Below are 23,806 nucleotides of genomic sequence, written 5' to 3' on the forward strand. Positions count from 1 at the left end.
GGCGGCCCGGGGACTGCGGGCCCCTCAGCGGCGAGCGGGGATGAAGGACCGGCTGGCCGACCTTGCGAAGGTTCGGGCTCGGGGAGCGGGGGAGGCGAGGAGCGGGGCGGGAGCGGACAAAGGCGGGGGGGCCGTTACCGCCGCCGGGGTTAACGGGGAGCGGCGGGCGGGCCGGGAGGGGCTGCGGGGCCGACGCCTGGGCCGGTCCTGGGGCCGGAGGGCTCCGGTGTCCCCCGGTGTCCCCGTTCCCGGCCGGAGGGGGCGGTTTTCCCCGGGGACCTGTAGCCGAGCTCGGGCTGTTGCGATTTTTCTAGCTCGGCTTCCTCCAGCGCGTTCCGAGCGGTAACGTTTGGAACGACACACAAACTGGAGAATAATTTTGTTTTGGAGCTGCCCGTGGGGCAGATTTATCCGCTGGGGAGCCGCTTACCCAGTAATGCGTCAGTAAAACCGTCTGCTGCGCTGATTTCCTACATGTTTACAAAATGGTAGCTGGTTATGTTTATGTGCTCTTTTCCTTTGCCTTATTTGTGCTTTGAAAACAGTGTCCTGAAGAGAAGGGAGAGCTGGAGGGAGGTGCCATCGTGTGTCCTCAACAGGATATGGCTTAGTTAAAATAAAAGGATATTCATTTTTTTTTTTTTTCCTTCTTTTTATTTCCTGAAAACAAATGGAAACAGGGAACACACAGGAGTCCTGTGATGGTTCCAGGACTCCACATGCATGTAGAAGTTGGCCCGTGTTGAGCTGAATGCTGGTTTAGGGCTTGTTCATCTCAAGTTCAGTTCTTGTGGGTCACAAAACACCCTTTGGAAGCTCCATCTCCAAATGATGGAGTCATCAGTCTCCTTGTCTTCCTCTCCAATAGGATGAACCAGCATCTGAAAAGTTTTTGCATTATTAAATTACAGTATGTTTATCAGGAAGGGTGTTTCAGAGTCGTGCCAAAGAAATGTATAATTTCTTTCGGGTTTCCTTATTCCATTTTCCAGTTTCTAAACGTGTTCGGGTTGTCGGAATATCTGCCAAGTTTCCGTGATGGTTCGCGCTTCCCAGAAAGAGGAAGCAGGAAACGCCGATCTGAATTGGCTTTTTAATTTATAATGCTGAACAAGTAGACTTCATTCTGAGGGGAAGCGGCGCTGGACCGTTGGATGGCTTTTCAGCAGCGGCAAGAACATAGCAACGATTGTGTAAAATGTTCTCCGAGCCTTCAGTGCTTTGCCATTCACGGCTACAAGTCCATCTTAAAATGGCATTAAACCAGCTGTAGGATCTGTGTTCAGAGGCTCAGTTCAGTGTGTTCAGACAGTGTCAGGTATTAAAACCAGATGTCCTTGTAAAGGTCTGTTAATAAGACTAAAACATTTTTGTTACTGTTGTTAAATCACTTGAGAAAGAGGTGAGATGTAAACCTCTGCTTAAGTGTGAGGGTTCGGATCTGTAGTTTGGGGTGCATTGTCCGTATGGGTCAGAAATTACCATCTTGTTATCTGCTGAAATGGATGCAGAGCTAGCTATTGAAATGCACTTTTTTTATGCTAGATCAGTGAATCATTTTAAATATAGGCTTTTTATATTTCTTTCATTTTGGGTGTTACTGAGTGTTAGGTATAACCTTTGAAAAATGCAGTTACATATGATGGTAGTTGTTATTTTAAACAAAGACCTGTAACTTCAGCAGAACTGCTATTTCTTAGGCATTCACTTATTGCCCCAAAAACTGTTTAGGAATGAGGGAAGAACCACAAAGTCTCCAAAGTTAAAATCGGTAGAATTGGGTGGTATGGAAACAAATGCAAAAGGATCCTTTTCAGAAAGAGGAAAACATGACTGAGTTCTGTTTTTCCTGAATTAAGCTCTTACATTAGTCTTTGTTCAAACGCAGAATTTAGCAAAGATGGGCTGTATGTTTTCTATGTCATAACAGCGTAAAATAAGTTATTGTAGGCGATTACCGTGGGATGTTCCTCTGGTTGTACAATAGTGCCGCTAAATGTGTGTTAATGATTGAGCTGCCCAAGGGGCCGGACCGATCTCCCCTGGGTGAGCCCTCCATGGCTCAGACAGGCAAGAATCCCTTGGAACACGGGTGCGATAGGACGAACTCTGGCACTCAGTAACCCGCTCTTGGGTCCGTTTGGGTGGGAGATAGTGGTCAGTTGTTATCCTTACAGGCTGAGGACTCCACACGATCTGGATGAGCAAAAGCTAACCTTGATGGCAGTGTCAAGGGCAAGCAATAGTCGTGGTTTTGGGCCAAAAGCTGTTTTCCATTTCAGAGTATGTTGAGACATCCCAAATCAGCCTTATTTCTGCAATCTGTAAGGTATGGCTATTTCAGAAGTTTCATAAACCATCAGGAAAGCTGAGAAATTGTATTGTCTGAATAACTGGATTCTGTCATATAAACAACCGTTGAGGGAGCTTGGTCTATTTTTGAAGTCTATGAATGTTTATGGGGTTGTATGGCCCAGACTTTCAGTCGCAAGGTCAAGGTACGAGCTGCAAATAGACGTCATTAGATTGCTCTCGGCCTTGACGTGACTTTTTTTTATCAGTTTTTTGTAATTCCGCTTGCACGGAGGAGGTAAGGTCTGGGAGGAGCTGTGTTTCTGCTAAACCCGATGACAAAAGTGAGTTCTTGGTTGAATTGTGTGCTCATCAAAAGAAGGTGCATCACTTCAGTTGAGGAGAGCTCGCAGATCAGCTTATTTTAGATAAGTGGTGATTGAAGAACAAAGAAGAGAGGTTCCATAAATCCTTCAACAAATATTAGACAGCAGGTTGATCTGTCATTGGTGTTGCAACCCATTGTAAAGTGAGATGTGGAGCTGGCTCAGGGTGGGCGACCCGCAAATGGGACTGAGAGGAGTTTGGCATCTTCCCTGTGCTTCACATTCACTCAGATGTTTAAGATTTTCCTCAGGTCTTCTGACCCAGCTGAAAGCTGACATGCTGAATCTCTTAGCTGATACTATTTTCATTATTTTTAGTTCAGTTAACTAAATACAGGAAGTGGTTATAAACAATTAGAAAGATTATTCTTTGCTCAGTAAATGTAAGCAGACAGTGCTCTTTTATGTAGATAATAAAATTAAATGTCTTTAACGTGCAGCTCATTCTTAAATATTAACTTAGAGCTGGTAGCTTTGCGGTATGCAGCCTCTGGTATGGATGAAGTTGGGTAACTTCATTTGTGCTCAAACTTCCTTGCTTATTTGTATTAAGACTGTTAATTGATTACAATCCCTAAGGACAGATTCTTAATATTAAATAATATAATTAATAATACTATTAAATTAATAATAATCATATTAATATTAAAGAACTCAATATTAGAGTTCTAGCAATCATCTTCCCCAAAGGGGTAACTACAAGAGGTGCTCAATGACACGCAGCATTATGATTGGCAATAACATCTACATTCCTTTATTTCGAATGGGCCATTACGGTTGCCCTGAGCATGAAAACCACATGATTTCTTAAAAAAATATTGTCCTGTGGCTTTATGCACCCTCTGAATTTGCAGGAAAGGAACTGTCCCAAAGTACAGGGAATAACTTTCCTGGGAGATCTGGGGCACTCTTAGCACATGTTGATGCACAGATTGTCATTGAGTGTAACCTTCTTTATTAGCTCGTAGTGGTGTTTGTCGTTGGAATTGCAAACTTGTCATGCAAATAATACGCATCTCACCTAATTTAGTAAAACCAGAAACAAAGGGCTTATTGGGTAATAGGATCAGGGTTTAGGAGCAGAAGGTGGATGTTAGAAGATCCAAGCCACAGGTGCTTGTAGGAGAAAAGGTGTTTTGAACACGAAAATCCCTTAATGTTACCTTTCTTGTAGGGTTTTTTTCTAGCAGATAAGCCATTTGCTTTACAGTAGAATAATTTGTTCTGTATTTGATTTGATGCAGTTCAAACAGTGTGTGTTCTACAGAGGGAACCGGAGAGCATGGAAGCTGGAACTCTTTGCCTTTATTGGTGCATGTTCATTCTGCATTTGCTTTGATGAAACGCGAATCTCAGTCGCTGTCAAATGGCTCTGTTCTGCCGGCTGGCTGCAGAGCTCGCTGCCATTCGGGAACCGCCGCCTGTCACCCCAAGCCCCCGTCTCCTTGGCTGCTGTTGGGAGGGTTCATCAATTATGTACTGCGTGTGTGGTTTAGTGCAGCCTAATTATGTCTAAATTGCTGTGGAACAGCAGCCTCCAAACCCCCCAAGGGCAACACTAGGGAGCAGACGATAGCTTTTTGTCGTAGCTTGCATTAGACGTTTAGCGTATGATGTGACAAGTCAGCGGTCAGCACCCCTTCTAGTGTTTCTTTGAGAGCGTTGGTTACTGTCTCAGTAAACCAAATATTATTTTCAGTTCACGTGGGTCTCCCTGTGGAAATATCTTTACGCTGACATTGTTTCCGGAGGAGTCCCTGCCCCGGCCTTCACAACTCCGGGGTGCTCTGTGATTTTCCTTGACCTCCCTGCTTGTTTGCTTTTCAGTTAAAGTCCTCAGAAGAGGAAAACTCACTTTTTTTGACGTTGCAGCCTCCTGACGAAGCAGTGCACGCAGTAGCAATGTGGAGGAAGTCGTCGTTGTTTCAGAGCAGGATCCTGAGCTTTGTGTCCTAGATCTGTTTTCTTGTCTTTTACAGTGTAAAGGAAACGAAGATGGGGAGACAGTTGTTGTTGAAAAAGACCATTTCATGGATGACTTTTTCCAGCAGGTAAAGTTGCAGTTTTCACCACACATTAAAGACTTAAAGCTTTCTTCCTGTGCCTTTTAATTTCTGTAATTAGGTTTAACAATTCAGCCACACACACCTCCCCCAATAGTCTTTGCAATGGGATGTCAAATCAAATGTTGGTAATATTTTGCATGTTTATTTCAGAGTATTTTCTGTCTTAACTGCATAGAGTTTTTAACTCCCTGTCGACAAGGAATTATAACAGCTTACAGAATTTTAGAGTATTTCGTATTAAGACTAGTAGCACTTAAGTTTTTGGGTGTACAGATTATATTTGCTATTAAGAATACCCTTCTTTCTTACTTTTAAAAAAGTGCATGCTGTTGAAATATCAGCACTTCTGCTGGGGTTTCTGTCAGCTACTTACAAATGTTGCAATGTAATACATTTTTTTAATTACAAAATGATTTTAAAAAATGCTCTGAATTCCCCTAATATTCTCATTGCCATATTTCTCTTCCTCTAGGTTGAGGAACTTAGAAATAATATAGCAAAAATAGCACAAAATGTGGAAGAAGTGAAGAAGCAGCACAGCATTATCCTGTCAGCACCAAACCCTGAAGGAAGTGAGTATCACTTGTTGTTAGATTTCGGAAACATGTGGCTAGATATTCGGAAATATTTTTGTTTGGTTGTTTTAGATGTCCATAGGAATAGAACTTCAGGTGTTCGGAATGCAAAATGTAACACAATTTAATTATTTAAATATTTATGGATTTTATATTGAATCAGTATGTTCATTTGCTTACTTTTACCTTTTCAAAGTCTCGTAGGAGCCGCCGTCTCTTTATCCTTCAGCACTAGCGCTCCAGCCCCTGCAGCAGTGGCACTGAGACTTCCAGCCCTCTTTGTCGAGGCTGTAACCCCACAGCTGGAAGTGCAGATGTGCTTCCTGAACAGGCAACTCCCAAGTTTAGGGAACGTACCCGCAAACGTGGAACTTTCTCTGTTGTCACCACTCAGTTCGAGGCGTGCCTGGGTTTGTGGGCAGGGTTCAAAGAAAAGGGAAGGAAAGATGCTGAGATATTTTGTGGAATGTTGCAACGCTGGCTTCATATTTATCTTCATGTTGATGAAGGCTGAACTTTGGATGTTAGTGTTTCTTTTTCCCCTGTTTTCTTTCTTTATGGATGGACATATGTTTGCATTTTAACAGCAGGGATCTAGTTAAGTTCCTCATGAATGTTCTGTGTAGCATTCTTCAAAAAACAGAGATAGTGCATGGTATAGTTATGGTAATGAGAGTAAAAGCAATGAGTCCATGGTAAAAAACAGAACTAAAAGATGTGAGATAAATCTGTATTTTCACATGATAGACTTCAGTGAACTTTCATTTTGACCAGAAAAGGAATATTACCCTGGAAGAGTTGGATAGAGAAAAATCATGGAATATTTTATCACCTGGTTTAGTTGGTGATTTGGGAATAACATTTCCCAAGTGTAAGTGCCTGTAATAAGAAGCAGGAATCTGATAGTACGCTGTTTAAAAAATTGTATTTAAAGTACTTAGGAGTATAATAACCTTTTTCTCTGCATGGTTGTATTGGATTCAGTCATGAGGTGGCAGGGTAGAGCTGTAGGTGTTGCTGGTTTACTGTTATCAATCATTAACTGTTCTAAAAACATCTTTTTCTTTTTTTAAAGGAACAAAGGAAGAACTTGAAGAATTAAATGAGGAAATCAAGAAGATTGCTAATAAAGTCCGAGCCAGGTTAAAGGGTAAGTTGTGAGGAGACATAAAACTACTGTCATTTGCAATGATTCAGGATGGCAGCAGTGTTACAAACCTGATGCATTGCAGCTGAACTTCTGAACTGTAAAAGCTGCATTATGTGTGGATATATTGTATTGCACAGCTTTTTAAAAAAAGAACCACCTCTCTGCCAGCTACTTGACAGCCCATGTCGGTAAGAGCATCGTCCTCTCCTTCCCTCCTTGGTGAGCTTCACCGCTCAGAAATAGCAGGTGTCAGCACAGCCTGGCCTGTGGGATGGGACCAACAGCTCACGTGCTGTCAGCAATAACCCAGAAAATTACCATGCAAAGTAATTAATCTGTGTAGGAGTGTATTCTGCAACTGAAATGCTGGGTTTTGGGGATGATGTTTTGGAAGTAGATGAACTGTAAAAAGACAGTCGCCATGGCATAACTGTCTACGCAGGGAATTGCTCTAGAGTGCTAGTTTGGTTGGGCCTTTACCCTATGAGTGTGTCTTAATAGTTTAGCATAGGTTTTGAAATATATTGAGTGTCATAATGTTACTGTATTACAATTACTATATGCTGTTGTCCTTCCATAAACACTAGGGAACGGTGTTTATAGTTTTAGCTGTAAGAGCAGCCCATGTTGTTAAACTTTTGGAATTTTTCCACAGTAGTGTGACTCTGTTTAGGGTACTGAAGTACTTACTGTGGTTTAAGATCTGTACCAATTACCTAAATTATTTTAAATTTATATATATTTATCACTACCACCCCTCCCCTACCCCTGAAACGTTAAACGTGTCTGTGGGGAGCTTGTACATGAACAAAGCAATAATAGTGTTTACAAAGTAACTGAGCCACACTATTAAATTATACTGAATGTTGACTCATAAATATTCTTGTATTGTTCTTAGCTATTGAACAAAGTTTCGATCAGGGTGAAAATGCTAATCGGACATCAGTGGACCTCAGGATAAGAAAAACACAGGTATGATCACTTAATAAATTTAAAGGAAGTAAAAGTATTCTAGTAAATCGGAGAATGAGTTTTGCTTTTCTGAAGTAGTTTCAGAACTTCATGTTCTGTTATACTGTAAATACCACTTGCAGTTGTTGTGCAGTAGTATTTGCTGTATCAAAAAAAAAAGTAAATGTTTTTGTTCTACGTTTTTAAATCCTCAAAACCAGCACTCTGTGTTAGCTCACAAGTTTGTGGAGGTCATGACGGAATACAACGAGACCCAAACCCTTTTTCGAGAGCGCAGCAAAGGTCGGATACAGAGACAATTGGAGATAAGTAAGTGACCTGAATACAATTTTTTAAATTTTTATTTAAGGTGAATTGTGTTGTTACTGTATCACGCATCTTGGACATCTTCTTGAAGCACGTGAGGGAGAACAATTTTATCACATGGCATAAACTTCAGAACAGCTGTAAGAAAACAGAGAAAACTTAGTAGATAATTTGACAGAATCACAGAATTGACTGGGTTGGAAAAGACCTCAGAGATCATCAAGTCCAGCTCTTGATCCAACTCCAGTCCATTGACTAGATCTCAGTTTAAAAACCTCCAGGGATGGCGAGTCCAGCACCTCCCTGGGCAGCCATTCCAATGCCTGACCGCTCTCTCTGCACAGAATTGCTTTCTAATATCCAGCCTAAATTTCCCCTGGCAGAGTTGAAGCCCATGGCCCCTTGTCCTATTGCTGACTGCCTGGGAGAAGAGCCCAATCCCCACCTGGCTAGAACTGCCCTTCAGGTAGTTCTAGAGAGTGCTGAGCTCACCTCTAAGCCTCCTCTTCTCCAGACTAAACAAGCCCAGCTCCCTCAGCCTCTCCCCATAGGTCTTGTGTTCCAGTCCCTTCCCCAGTCTTGTTGCTCTTCTCTGGACCTGCTCCAGCACCTCAATCTCTTTCCTGAGCTGAGGGGCCCAGAACTGAACACAATACTCCAGGTGTGGCCTCCCCAGTGCAGAGCACAGGGGAAGGGTCACTGCCCTTGTCCTGCTGACCACGCTGGTTTGGATCCAGGACAGGACACCATTGGCCTTCTTGGCCACCTGGGCACACTGGTAGCTCCTGTTGAGCTTCCTGTCCATTAGTCCCCCAGGTCCCTTTCTGCCTGACTGCTCTCCAGCCACTCTGCACCCAGCCTGGAGCGCTGCAGGGGGTTGTTGTGACCAAAGTGCAGCACCCGGCACTTGGCCTTGTTGAACTTCATCCCATTGGAATCGGCCCATTTTTCCAGTCTATCCAGATCCCTCTGCAGAGCCCTCCTGCCTTCCAGTGGGTCAACACTCCCTCCCAACTTGGTGTCATCAGCAAATTTTCTGATGATGGTCTCAATCCCCTCATCTAAATCATCAATAAAGATGTTAAACAGGGCTGGACCCAACACTGACCCCGGGGGACACCACTAGTGACTGGCCACCAGTTGGATGCAGCCCCATTCAGCAGCAATCTCTGGGCCTGGCCCTCCAGCCAGTTCTTAACTGTCCAACTGTCAGCACTTGTCCAAGCCATGGGCTACCATTTCTTTTATGGTGAACGTTTTATTTGAATTGCCATCCTTCTGCGAAGGTCAAATTTTATGTTCAGTGCTAAGTGATGTAATGTGAAGTGTCGTTGTTTTTACTGTAGCTGGGAAGACCACCACTGATGAGGAGCTGGAAGAAATGCTAGAGAGTGGCAATCCTTCCATTTTCACTTCTGATGTACGTACTTCCGGTTCACTTGTGTCTCTTTCCTATTGTGCTGCTTCTGCTATTTATAAGTGTGCCAGCACATATTTATTTATGTCCATATCTTTTTTCATTCTCCCGAAGATTATATCAGACTCTCAAATAACTAGGCAAGCTCTGAATGAAATTGAGTCGCGTCACAAGGATATTATGAAACTGGAATCCAGCATACGGGAGCTGCATGAAATGTTTATGGACATGGCAATGTTTGTGGAGACGCAGGTAAATGAACCAGTTCAAACACGTTTACGGAAGTGGGGTTTTTTCCTTCCCCAGTCTTCCTGTTTGAAATACTCAGGAACAATTGCTTATATTCAGATAATACAGATTTAGTTGTTCTGACTGTGATTAGAACATATGAAAGTTAATCACTAAAGGTTTTTTTGCTTTGCTTTAGACAAATGTATCATCTAGATATACTCGCATGTGCTATGAATAACTAAGCATAGACTCACTTTCCAGTTGGCACACTTTATATGCTCTTCAGCATCCTTGTATTGCAATATGCGTGAACGTTCTGTGCGTGTGTAAGTAAGAACAACTCCCTCCTGGCCTGTGGGCCAACGTATTGGGAACTGGGGATTCTCCCAGACGGGGAAGGGAGTGCTGGGGTAAAACAGAATGTGCGTTACCGAGGGTGTGTGCAACCTGCACGTGGTACAGAGGTGTGATCACTGTTAGAATGGCGTGAACGTAAAGGGATTGACAAGCCGTTCAATATTCATAAGCTTTGTCTTGACATGGATGTAAAGTCAGTCTGTTTGTAGTCATTACATACTAGTTATCTAACAAATATCTTTAACTTCCATCCCTAAAACACTTTGACTTATGCAGGAAAGTGGAAAGAATAATGTTCAGGAGAGAAACTTCCCTGAAAAGGCCTATTTTATTAACTAGGTTTTGTTCTAGAAGTCCTTTGTTGCTTTGATATTAAATACGTAGCCAAAGCAAATTAGTATCAGTTCTTTTTTGAATAAGAAATGAACAAGTTACTTGTGCATCATTCTTTAATGCTTTGCTGTTTACTGCTGCTGATTATTTCTTCTGATGGACAGAAACACAGGTAATACTTCCTGTAATTTCTCACCAATCCTCCCATTTCATTACCAAATTTCATTCATCATAATTAATTTTAATTTCTTCTGTATTGACATTCAAAAGCTCCTCAGACCTGAGGGTTTTGAAGTTGCTACTATGTGTGTTTTCTCAGATAACAGTTAAACCTTGTGTGGACATAGTCAGTATCCTTTCCCATTCCCGGGCGCATCAGGGGTTTCTGATCTCTTTGGTGTGTTGGGTTTAATTTTGGCTGTTACACACACCTCATGTTCACAGGTGTGTTTGTTCCTGCAAAAGGGAGGAATGTGCCTGCCCTGGCCATTCCCCGGTCGGTTACAGCGCTGAGCCCGTCCTTCCCCTTCCCTTTTGCCTCCACACATCAGAGCAGAAAAAATGGCACTGAGAACTACGTGATTCACTTGCTTAAACCGATAGAGATGTCCTATAGCCTTTCTTCTCGTGGGTTCACTAAACAAGGATCCATGGATTCCAATAATAAAATCTTTTCTTCTCAATTTCATTTTAAGGGTGAAATGATCAACAACATAGAAAAGAACGTGATGAATGCGTCAGACTACGTGGAACATGCAAAAGAAGAGACGAAAAAGGCAGTTAAATACCAAAGCAAAGCGCGAAGGGTATGCTCAGTCTATTAACTCAGCACAGCATGGAGAGACCTGCAATTGTCATTGACTTTGTTGTTGTTGTGTTCAGTCCTTCAAGGTAGAATTAATGTCTGCATTTCACTTGTAGTTGTGATACTTAAAATTAGATTATAAAACATTATAATTTTGTTATAAATTAGTGCATGACAGTGAAAGATTTTTACAGACAAACAAAACCATAATCTGGAGGAAATCGGAACACTTCCAATGTGAATTAACTTGTTAGAGTTAATATTAAAAATTGTTATTACTGGTAGAAGAGAGAAGCGTCTTGTACTATAGAAGCAGATGAGCAATCCATGCGCAGCTCAGGCCGTGTTCTCAATTTTCCGATTAAAAAGCTGTTATTTACAGTGTAAAAAAAGCCCCAAAGAAGTAGTAATGTTTTATGCTAGTAGATAAACCCACATGTTCTTCTTATCGTCTTTGATAACTATATAGATATTAATCACACCAGATTACTTGTAAACACTTTAAAAATGTTGATTCTTATGCATGCAAGAATATCCAGATAAATTTATCTCAATTTGAGAATACTGCAGGCTTAAATAAGAGTGCATCTAAAAGCTACAATTTGAAAATAAATGCAAATCTTAATGTGTTTGATATTAAAATAATGATGCCTTGTTTTTTGACAGAAAATGTGGATAATTATCATAGTGTCATTGGTGTTGATTGCCATAATTGCTCTAATTATCGGTTTGTCTGTTGGTGTTCGGTGATGCTTGGATAACCCCGCATGCATGACTTCTGCCGGGGGGCAGTAAGTAACTAATGCACTAATTTTGCTCTCGTTTGGCTCTTGTGGCTCGTGTTGTGCTGACCCTGCACGTCCCTGCACTCAGAGCTGGGGAGGCCTGAGCTGCAGCGCCCCGACTTTTCTCTCTGTGCATTTAAAACGTTCTTTGCATGCTGACATGGAAATGTGACATCTAGTGGTAACCGCTGCATGTCACCCAGATGTCACCTAGGTGTGACATCTAGTGGTAACCGCTGCATTGCCAGAATGCGGCACTGCAGGGGACTCCTCAACACAGAAGGGAATCAGGCCAGGAAATCCAATCACTGTCTCGCAGTACTTCTAGTTTTTTTAATTCTGAGAGTTCACATCAGCAAACGATCTGCACTGAGATGTAGCAACCTATTTACACTTCGAACTTTCTCAGACTCGGGTTTCTATGGTTTTAAGTAGAACGTTCACAAAGTGGATGTCTGCAGCCATGGAGCTCGCTGGTGTTCCCTGCAGAGCATCCCAAAATTCCTTACTTCAAAGCTGCTCATGACTAGTAGACTGAGTGAAACAGTGGGAAATAACCGTGTATTTGTAGAAGGAAGTCGGCCAAGATTCCAACTGGAATTTTAGGACCTACATTTGAGAATATTTTTTCAGTCTTCAGATTTTTGCTGTGCTGATGTGCTGTTTCTGGTCAAGGTAACAGCTGGCCAGGCCGAGTAGGGACCAGCAGCTTAACTCGTGTGGGTCCAGCAGAAACCTGGCTTTGCACGTTCGGTCTCTGTGGATGTGAAGCGCTATGAGCAGTCTGTCACTTCCGACTGCTCATCGGGAACTCAGTTTGCTGCACTAACACTCTTTTAACATCAAAGTTTTTAGTTTTGATATTACAGTTTCTTCTTCGCTTCGGTTTGTGGGCAGATAACAGGATTTAGTGTATTGTTGCTTATAGTCAGAAAAACCTGACCCAGTGTCAGACTTTGATGCATTTCCATGGAACACATCTCTTTTTTGGTTGTTTTTCCCTGCAGCTCTCCTGAGCTCTTACCCACACAATGATTTTACTGATGTTTTCTTAAATTCCACTAAGTGTGCAATAGGAAAGGTTTGAGCAGGCTGCAAATATTTATCCAAGAGGGTGGCAGTGGGGAACGTCACTGTTCTCAGACTTGACCTTGATAAGTAAGTGCTCACTGTCGCATCTGTTTTTCTGCATAATGATATTTACAGAAGTTGGGTATGAGTAATAACAATTATTCTGTGAAATGCAGAAATGTTACACAGCTCTGTCGTGTAACTATGGCAACATGTATGTTAGAAAAGCCAGACTAACAATGGGAAATCATAGCGGTTGTTCTTTAGAAAGCAAATCCAAACACAGATTAGATATAACTACTATTAATTAATTTTCTGTGGCTATGCTTGGATTTAAAGAGTTCTGTATCTGCCAGGTATTCCAGTCTCAACTGTTCTCTCTTTTTTGCAGAAATTGATGTTCATAATTATCTGTGTAACCGTGTTGCTTCTGATTCTTGGCATTATCCTGGCGACAACCCTGGCGTAGCACGTTCCAGGAGGCGCGAGCTCAGGAAAACCAGCCCATGCCTTCCCCTGCTCCCTGTGATCAGCACCTCTCGCTGGTGGTTACAGATTCAAACAAAATCACTCGTCATGTTTACCGATAAACGAAGATCAGAATGTATTAGGATACGGATGGATTTTCATCATCAACTCTACCTTTGTAGGACTGAAACTTGCTCTTAAATTGTTTTGAACTAAAGTACCGTAGGATTTTTTTTCATCTCAGTGTTACAAACAGTTGCAATAGGGAGCTGAGAGTCTGAGTTTGGACTGTTGGGCTTTTTTTTCCTCTTGCTAATAGAATTCTAATCACGAATTTTAGTACCTTACCAGTGCTGCTTTTGTAGCACCCTTGTGAACGTTTTTATGAGATGCAGCCTTGTCTTTAAGTGTATTAATTATTTAGTCACCTTAACCTATATAAGCTTTATACTTAAAAATATTTTTCTCCAACAAGTGCTAAAATATTTTATCCTAAAAAGACTACTTATTTAACTGCCTATTGCCTTACACTTGAGAAGACAAAGAAAAGGTCTATTACACTCTCCAGGTTTTATTCTATTTTATTTTTCAAAGTGACTGAGGTAAATTGCTTGAAATATTTCCTTGCCTTATAATAAAAAAACAGTGGCAACATTTCTGGGAAAAGAACGCAGCAATGAAGCACACTGAATTGGGATTTGATCAGATAATTTTACACGTAATCCTTGTGCGAAGGAACCTGCTGGATCCATTTAGCCGTATTGTTTGTGTGAATAGGAGAGAAATCACACTTGCTGGAGCCAAGTCAAGGTTGCTTATTCAGAGCTTCTGATGTTGGTGTGTGAATAGAGCACGTAGGGACAAACTCCACAGAAGAGTCTGAACCGCAAGACAAACTAAGACACTGATTTGTTATGGGATTTGTGTTGTGTAACATAGATGAAGTGTTTTAGGATATCCAGACGTGTTGTGATGCCAGCTTGCCAGGCGCGAAAGGCTTAAATGTAACCAAATAACTGCATTTAATGTTAAAGGTTATTTTTGTATTTTTTTTGTGTAAAATATTTGTAACTTGAATTTTTGACTTCTCATGGTTTAACGATATGCATGTAGATATGTAGATATATTTACACTCTAAGAAAACGAGCGGAAAGTATAATGTGTGCCTTTTTAAACATGGTCGACGTTTCCAAATACTCACCTATAATGTTAACCGCAATAACTTGGTCCTCAAAGTTTAGAATTCTGAAACCGATGTGTTGTTTCAAGTGGCTGAGATCAAAGTCGCTCAGTTGACTTCATGAAATTCAGCGAAGTTTACAATGTCTGTTGTATGCATGAATATTCCTGCTTTGCTCTCCAGATACACTGTGAATGTGCCGGAGCTGTTCAGATCTCAAACACAGTCAAAAAAGAAAGAAAACCTTCTTTTGGGTCTTTTCCAACTCAGACAGGAAGAAGTCGCTTGAAAAATTTTGGCTTCGTTATGAACAAATTCCTTTACCTCTGATCCAGAGCACTCGCCGTTGTTTGTGGGGAGGTTTACATGCAAAGCGAGGAGCGATTGGTTCCCTTAGTGCTCATTCTAGGTAAAATATATCTTTTATTCTATAGTTTTTTAGATTTTTATCAGTAAATATTATTTATACAGACACACAAATTAGATTGGGGGGGGAAAACCAGTTCTGCTGTTCAACAGCTGGTGACCTAAAGTGACCCCCACAATCCCATCATGTTGAATTTTGTTATTTATAATGAAATAATTTGCCCATCAAGACCAGAAATTGGAACAGGCCAATCCCTGTGTTTTACTTGTTCTACAGCTGCCTCAACGAGTTTGTTTTAAAACAAAACTTGTGTTTTCACGTGAACCTCTTTGTTCTGTTCATATTGGAGGGGAGTAAATCTCTAACCTATGCACTAATAAATTGATCTAAGCAAGTATCTTGTGGCTGGTTTTGTATCCGTGACGTTATTGTGACCTGGGTGAGTATTTCCAGTAAGGGTCTGAATATCCTGAGGCTGCTGTTTGCAGTGACCTGTCAAACAACCCATAGCTGGGTCTGTGTGCTTCCCAAAACCTTCTCTCCAATAATGTGTAGAGATTATTGAAGTAGCTGTAGAGATAATTACGAAAGCATTAATGGGATCTATTAATTTAAAGTATGCCCATGGAATTTTGCTTTACTAGTAAACTTGAGTATGGGAATTATTTATTTGAATAAAGCTATTCATGTCTACTCAACAATTCCTCATAGAAGTGCATCTGTCACGGCGCAGAATTGCAATAGCTGCTTGTTCCCCAAATCTGGAGCGGGCTCAGAGTTTGGGTGTACAGGCGGTCGCTGGAGCCGATGTTTAAATTCAGGTTAGACTGATGTTTAAATTCAGGTCAGACTGATGTTTAAATTCAGGTCAGACTGATGTTTAAATTCAGGTCAGACTGATGTTTAAATTCAGGTCAGACTGATGTTCCGACAGCATCTTCCTCCCCCAGTTTTTTGGAGAAATCTTGAGGGAAAAGCGCCCAAGTTCTCATTAGTTTTGGTACAGAAATGAATGGTGGTTGTGACTTTGGGCATGAGGGCATGCGGAGCTGGTGGCGAAGCGCTTGGCAATTGGGCGGCGGATGATGAACCGGGAGATAATGGAGCGGTTATGCTTAGTGAGATTTTTTTTTGTGTGGTATTGGGGAAAGTGGATGGGAGCGGGAATGTTGCACTTCACAATTAATAATGTGAATTTGTCTGTAAAGACAAACCAAGGAAGTGAGATCTTAGGGCAGGGAAAATGTTAAGCGGTTGTTCCTAGAAAGATGGATACAACCAAAACGCCCGGGTGACCTGTAAGTGCAGGAATCTGCTGTTTCTCACCTGTGCAAAAAGCACCAAATATGGATTAATTCAATAGAATGAACCAAAACTGTTCCAAAAACACCAAGGTGTCTTTATTCTCCTCGTGGTGTAAAACGCAGAGCAGCTGCCAGCAGCGCGGGATTTGTTTAGCGGAGCGCTACGTGCGTTTTGGTGGATACAAACCTGATAAATAACATTTAGAAGACAAAATGAGGGAACTGCTGCCTATGAGGATGTTTTTCTGTATAAAAATAATATTATTTAAAAAACAAAGCACCCTTCCATGCAGCCCTGATTAATGCGGTTGGAAGAGAACGCTTTGGATGGGGGGTGTTGGGTTTGTTGCCTTTTCTTTTTGGCGGAGGGGTTAAGGTCTTATGTTACCGCTGTTAAATTTGCTGCGATGTGTTCATGGGGCTCGTATGCGGCTCCTGGGAGCAGCCGCGGGTTCCTGCTGCGCCCGTGGGACAGAAACAGCCTTTGCAAGCACTTGGAACTGGGTTCTGAAGAACAAAACTACTTCTGCAATAAAGGTTTTTACAAAAGGAGTTCTATAGAAATGGTAAGTAAATAGGAAATAATTCTGGTTATGTATTGTAAAGAATGGTTGCTTTGATTTGCTGCATTTTTTTCCTTTTAATGGGCTAATGCCTCCAATTGGCATGGAAATTAGTTGGGTTGCTTATGGTTAAAAGGAAGGACCAGTTTGCATGCAGGTGAGTGAAAATGCAAGTTGAATTCAGTGTTGGTCCCTTTCACCTGCATCTTTTACAGAGCGATGGTCTGACTTGCTTAGAAATCTGTATATCCAGCTTGACAGTGCAGGAAAGACTGCAGAGAGAATTAGATGCCTTGTCCCTATACTGTTCACTTTTTCTCTTAGAAAAACAAAATAGGGTTTAGAAATGTCTGGGATTCATTTTTTCCAGGTTTTTTTGATGGTGATTCATGTATGCCTAGGAACATCTTTAGGACAGCCTTCTGAATTTTGCAATAATCCAATCTATTTAATGCTTCTCACTTCGATCTCTATACATCACAGTGTTGTGCCAGGGCACATCTCCATCTAGTCATGCACATTTAGCTAATGTTAGCTTTCTAGCCTCAGAAAAAATGTTTATGTAATGTCAATTGACTTAAATAACTTCAGTATCTCCAGGTTGCCTGGTTGAACTTAAATGCCCTAAAACTTCAAATACCTCATGGTATTTGTAGCGAAGAAAGTGCCAATATGTATGTTTAGTTAAGGACAGTCATCCGTGATATAGACTAATCTTGGTTCTATCCACGTTGCTGTCAACCAGCTTTAAATGGATAAATAGAGCTGGTAGCAAAGGGACTGAACCGCAGCAGAAAGCAATCTGAAGAAATAAATACATACGTTAAAAAGGACAAAAAAAAGGCTTTAAACCTTTTGAAAATTTGCAAAGCAAGTATCAAAACACGGTGGGTTTCAATCCGTTCACACACACGTCGCGTTCCAGCTCGCGCGCTTGCTCTGCTGCTGATCGCCCCTGTGGCAAATGACTCAGGGCAGCGTCAGTGCGCGGGATCTCAGAGGAGAACAAAAGCCACTGTTCTGAGAACTAATGAAGTAATTATCTAAAGCATTATTTACAACGATTATTTAGAAGATAATGAGACCCTTTAATTATGTTTGTTCTGCATAGCTAGCCTTTCAATAATTCAGAGTATCGCTGTACAATTTCCTCTAGGTTCACTTTGCACATTTTTGTGCAGAAAAGTGTCCCAGCGGGTTGTAAAGCACAAGTCTGGGCGTCCCCTGTCGCACGGGAATCACCTGCTCGCTGGGATGGGAACAGGAGGCATTTCAAGCCGCTTCAATGGGATGTGGAGCAAAATAAACTACGGGTCAAATAAGCTGAGCCTTAATGGCATTATAGGAGCACTACTCAAGTATGAACATAGTGTGGTAAGGTTTTTATTAGCACTTATCTTATTGATGGTGAAGCTTGACTCACAGTTTATTTTCATTTGGGGAGTCACGAGAGTTTTGTTTCAAACGTACGTTTTTTCAAAGAGCCTTACTCATTTGTGTATCAGGAATTAGGAGCATCGTTGGCATTTTGGTAGCTAATAAAAATGTCGCCAGTATGCAGTTAAATAGGAGGGAAGGCTACAAGTAAATATTAATAAAGAGACAGCTAAGTGAGCTTCTGAAACACCTGTAGTGCACAAACGAGCTGCTGCAGTCCGGTTCCATTGCTGCACTGTGTGTCTGCTGAAGGGGAGACTTCTCATTGAAATTCAGAACAACGCTCCCATGAGCTTCCAGGGGCCTTGGCTCAGGCCTACCTGTGAAGCAGACTTAAACCTGGCTCAGGCCTACCTGTGAAGCAGACTTAAACCTGGCTCAGGCCTACCTGTGAAGCAGACTTAAACCTGGTCAGGCCTACCTGTGAAGCAGACTTAAACCTGCCATTCCCGAGACCAATCATTCGTGCATTAATCTATTGTGCCAGCAAGCACAATCCGAATTTAAATGGGCTAATTCCCCCAACAGAAAGCACTTTTTCTGCCCTTCCGAGGTGCGTAACACAAGCACAGGCTGGGGGCCAGGAGGGGTGTTCGCGCCACCATTAAACAAGCAATCCAGATGAGCGAGCTCGCATCTTCAGGATGAATCTTTTCATTAGTATCCTGTAGACAGCAGCTGATCAGAAGCTCTTTGTGGGGCTCGGTGGGAGCACTCACGCCGCCGATTGAATTCCTCTGTACAAATGGTGCAAGAATAGCATCTCTTAATGTGCGTTTTAGCTGTTACTTTAGGGTCATAAGTGGCCTCCATGGCTCAGTGGCTTGGTGCCTGACCCACGATTTTACATAAGGGAAGGGATTGGTTCTATACTAAATTTCTAGAGTGTGTAGCCAGGAAGGAGACCTTGTTTGTTTCTTCTGTTTCAAGTCTCAGTTCCCCATGCACTTTATATTTTATTGTTGGATATGTTTTCACAATTCAAGAACGCCGAGTTTCAGAACTCAGTGGGCTTTGTCTGGTTTAGATGATGTTTGCAGAAATACTTTCCTTCTAATCATTTTTTAATGGGGTTTTAAATAGTCTTTTGCAAAATGCTGTTGAGAGCGAGCAGTCCGTGGGTTCCCTGTGGTGGAAGCTCAACACCGGCTCCTCGATAGAGACGCATCTCGCCTGATCCGCGGCTGCGGCTGCTGCTCTTGTCCCTCTTGAGCTCTTTTGTAATCGAGGAGGGACGTGATGCTCTGTACTGAGATTTCTCCTGAAACCTGTTCCAGGCTTTTTCATGTCAGATTGGGTCACTGTGCCTGCAGTTTGGAACAAAACGGGGAGGCAAATGGATGCACAGCATTTTGTTTTGCCTGATGTTATTCACTCAGATTGCTGGCCTAAGAAAATGTTATTTAGCTCTGTTCCAATTCCGGATGGGAGGAGAATGACTCCTGTTCCCAAACCACTGCAGCCCTAAGACTCGCTCTGTCTCTGATTGTGCCTTCAGCTGGCACACAGTGCCTGGTAGGGACATTATACTCAGATGTTACAAATACCAAACTAAGAACAATCTATTATTACTGGATATCAACCACTTCACCGTTTCCATCGGGTGGAGAATCTCCAGGTGCTGACAGGAGGGGACTCGCTCTCCAAAAAGAGCCACACGGTGCTGCAGCTTTTAATGAGTTCAACTTGTTATCTCGCAGTATCTACCCAACACCTGGGAGGCTGTCCTGCCAAAAGTGCTGGTTCCAAGGTTCCAAAGCACTCTGGCTGCTCATCTGCGATAGAAGTCCTTGGGGAAAAAGGGAAACCTGGGGCCACGCGTCCTTCTGTGAGTCAATGTCTCGGGAGTCCTTTGAAAAGCCGTGTTAGGAGAAAACAAAGGGCAGTTTTCTTCACAGGCCTGTCAGGATGCTCATTCAGCACCTCCAAAGTTTGACTTAAAAATGTTTTGAAAGGGAAGGAGGGAACAAAGGCCTATAGAAATGAAATATCCAAGTATTACATCTGATACCTTGAAGCTGTCACTGGCGAAACAGTGCTGGCTGGCTTGATGAGAAGTCACAAGCCCTGTAAGGCAATTGAGGCTCCTCTCTAGAGCCTGGATGCTCTCAAGCCCTTTTTCTCTCTTCCAGAAGCCACCGGTCACTCTGCGCGTCGCGGTTCTCCTGGACTGGATTCCCCCAGGGCAAATCAATCCTGTGAAAGCAGATAAACCCTTGACTAAAGGACAAGAGGAAGACAGAGTGGTGAGTAACCATTTCCAGTCCAGGACAGGGCAAAACTTGTCTGCAGACTTGCCCGAGTTTGTCGTGGGGTTTTTCTTTTGGTTTTGTTTGGTTCTTGTTGTTATAAGCAAATGTTTAAAATAAGCATTTTTAAAAAAATTGTTATATAAAGGAACTATGTAAAGCCACGTTAGAATAAGATTTATATTGTAGGATATGCATTCATTGTTAAAATAACCATAGCTCCTTTTCATGTTTCCCACATAAGTCGCTGCTTCCTATGCTGCCTACCAAGTGCTACATTTATTTTTAAATAAATTAATGTGCATGCGTAAAAGAGCAGGTTTAGTCTGCTCCTACAACAGAAAGCTATTTCTCACCATGTGTTTACACAGTTCCTCACGATTTACTGATGGCAAGATTTAAAAAGCAGTTCACCTGAAATGAGGTTCGGAGCTGTTAGAAGAACCAGAGCAAGTTTCCACAGGCCCTCAATAGTGCTCAGCAGAATACTGTGTGCTGGGTGTTTCCGAGCTGCAGTGTGGGTTTCGGAGGCTAATTTTAGGTCACGGTCACCCTGCCCTGTGCCCGAAGGCTGATCCAGGACAGGCTGGACAAACGGCCGCGAGCAGGACAGCTGCGCACACTTGGCTCCAAGCTATTTATAAGGCTTTTGTCAGAGTTCCCATTGGTGCAGCGTCCCCCAGTGTATTTTCGTGTCTGATTTTTCTTCCAACAGGAAGCAAATAAAACCGTGGAATAAATCGGTTTTAGAAAGAAAACAGATAAAATCACAGGATGATAAAATTCAGCAATTTTTAATAACAGCTGGTATAGTTTTTTTAAACCCTAGAAATAAGAGAAATCACTGCAAACTTCAAGTGAGTTTGAAGAAAACAAAGGCGAAGTCTTTACATTTCCCTGTAATCCATCTGCACATGTAACCCATATAATATATTTGCTCTCCGTGTTTCCTCTCATCTAAATGGGTTCGTTGCTAAGCTATAGGCAGCATGTGCTGTGCAGAATGACTCACAGGCTGGTAGGTCAGGATGCTTTTCTTGGGTTTCGGTTGAGTGTTCCTTTTATCCTACACAGATATAAATAAGTGCCCTTGTTGACTTCTCTATCGGTTAGTACTAGGAAAGGAAATGTGAAATTATTTTAATTGCATTAAAATATGTTTTCTGTGATTAAAGAGGAGCTGTTTCATTGCCATCTGTTATAGCTTTAAAAGTTCTGTTCTTACATACTGAAATACGTAGCACCACAACACAATATAGTAACATGTGAAAGAAAAATAAAAACTGGAGAATTTCTGTTAAATAGTGGTTATTTAAGGAAAAAATTAATATGTAATGTTCTTATTAAAATGAATGATTTTATTGCAGTTTGAGTGAAACCTGAGAGTCCCAAGAGGAGGCAGCGAGGCTTCCCAGAGCTCACTGGTTTGGGAATGAGAGCTTAGAAGGGGAAATGGTTTTCCCATTTCTTCCTCTGCTCTTGGGGGGTGAGACAGGAACGGAGGGAAAACGAAGGAGTGAGCAAGGCCGGGCAATGGAAGGTCCCCTTGGGCAAAGCTTCACTATCGCTGCTCCTCAGGGTGGTGGCCGGGGGTGTTGGTGGCTCCTGGTGGCATCAGCACCGTGTCCCCCGTGTTCTCCCACCACTGCTCACATCCAGCCGTGCTCACATCCAGCCGTGCTCACATCCAGCCGTGCTCACATCCAGCCGTGCTCACATCCAGCCGTGCTCACTCCATCTGCATCAGGTTCCAGCCAGGAGCTCGTTCAGTTTTGCTTCTATTTCAATCTGGTTGTGTTACCCAGGGACAGTGGTGAACTAAACTAAGGGTGTCCATACTCGTTTGCTGTACCAGCTGGGTTTATAGACATGATCTCATTCAGGGCCCAGCAATGACTTGTTTTGTTTGTTTAAACATCTAATCACATCAAAAGTCTTTATTTCGCATGCAGTAAGTTTCTTTGCGTGTGCTCTTCCCTCTCGAGTAGGTTGGTATTTGTTGTGTATATGTTCGCTGCCCCTCCAGTTTCAGTGTGTCCCCAGATGTGGTGGGTTCCCACCAGTGGGACGTCAGATGAAAACAAGAACAAATCAGAGAATAAGGGGAAGGGGACACTGGTTTAATTTTTCAGGAAAGACTTGTGGGTTGTTCCCATCACCCTGCCCCATCACAGAAGTCACCAGAGCTCAATCAGTGGCAGATGGTCGGTGTCTGTGGCACAAGCAGTTCTGGTGGCCACCTCTGCTTCACACCGACTGCACAACAGCTACGGAAAAGGTTGATTTTCAGTTCCAAGCAGTTATCTGCTATATTAGAATGAATTCACTGTTGTTTGTTTTGTTTCTTTTTCCTCCTACCATCTTCTGCTGGTGGGTAATTAGATGATCTTGAGGGCTGATTAGACAAAAGAACAGATTCTAAACTTCATTTTCCGAATACAGCTTCTCAGTTGGTATCGCAAGGCTCAACGTTTCTCAATTTGAAATCCACATCTTGAATGGTACAAAATGACAAGTTGTTCTGGTCAGACAGGGGCAGCCTGACTCACCAGCAGCACGGAAAGGGTGAAAATGAGGGTAGTGGCGTTTGGAAAACTAGATCTCGGTCACTTTGTTTACCCTCCGGGAGTGGTCTTGGTTATCCAACGTTAGATGTTATGTAACATTAAAAAATATATATATAAAAAGCAGCTGCTTTGTCCGTGTGTATAGACAGCACACAGACAACAGGAAACTGCATTGGGAAATTCCCCTTCAACATCCACAAGCAGAGAAAAGAGAGAACGACTTTCCTAAAAGAAAGAGGATTGAACTACCTTGAGCTGAGCAACATGGTGTGAAGCCAGTTCCCCAGCTGGTTTAGGTTGTTTATTGAGGTTTGTGAGCTCTAGGAGACCAGACTGTCTTATATTGAGTGTAGTGTACTGCAAAACTGGCGTGTGATTTCAGCAATACCTTGAAATTCAACAATAGGAATCGGTGCGAAAATCTCTAGCACACTTAATGCTGCATATTTATTCTGTACCCTGTCATTTGGTGTGGCATGAGTAACAGCAGAAGGAACAAAGGTCCCTCTTTGTGTGCTTCTTTATCCTACTTAATTCCAGGGGTGTAGCAGAAAGTGCCCTTTTTTGACTCTGTAATCTGATGAAGCGCTGCCATTTACCACTTAACTGCCTGCTACTTATATCCCTGCTGCTTTATCCATATTCTACATAAACCCTGCACGAGATTCTTCCTGAGATTGACAGAGACGAAACGCCACGCAAGGAACCAATTGCTCTGATAACGTGACTCATGAGGCCGATGGCAGCGCTGTCGAGTCCCCGTTCTGCAGCATTGGCGCAGTTTGCACCATGCACAGCCCAGCTCGGGACCAGGGATGTCCCTGCTCATCACCAAATGCCACCTCCAAATTGTTCCGTTAACCCTCTTGAGCTTCAAGTCTATGCTTTGAAACTTGTGCTTTACCATGCAGCTGTATTTAAGATC

The 23,806-nt window shown here is 42.4% G+C and overlaps 1 protein-coding gene across 2 annotated transcripts; it reads left to right on the forward strand.

The window, feature by feature from the left end:
* On the forward strand, positions 1 to 15,156 carry STX2 (syntaxin 2). Of its 2 annotated transcripts, XM_082066071.1 has the most exons (11): positions 1 to 70; positions 4,658 to 4,729; positions 5,217 to 5,316; positions 6,395 to 6,469; positions 7,368 to 7,441; positions 7,642 to 7,750; positions 9,094 to 9,167; positions 9,279 to 9,416; positions 10,781 to 10,891; positions 11,557 to 11,681; positions 13,138 to 15,156. In XM_082066071.1, the coding sequence occupies exons 1-10, from the start codon at positions 41 to 43 to the stop codon at positions 11,638 to 11,640; spliced, it is 867 nt and encodes a 288-aa protein (XP_081922197.1). In that variant the 5' UTR covers positions 1 to 40; the 3' UTR covers positions 11,641 to 11,681; positions 13,138 to 15,156. The 2 variants fall into 2 exon arrangements, with proteins under 2 accessions (XP_081922197.1, XP_081922198.1); XM_082066072.1 differs by lacking the exon at positions 11,557 to 11,681.
* Positions 15,157 to 23,806: the final 8,650 nt, after the last annotated feature.

This window comes from Streptopelia decaocto (genome assembly GCF_964273445.1).
Source record: "Streptopelia decaocto genome assembly, chromosome: 15".
NCBI lineage: Eukaryota > Metazoa > Chordata > Aves > Columbiformes > Columbidae > Streptopelia > Streptopelia decaocto.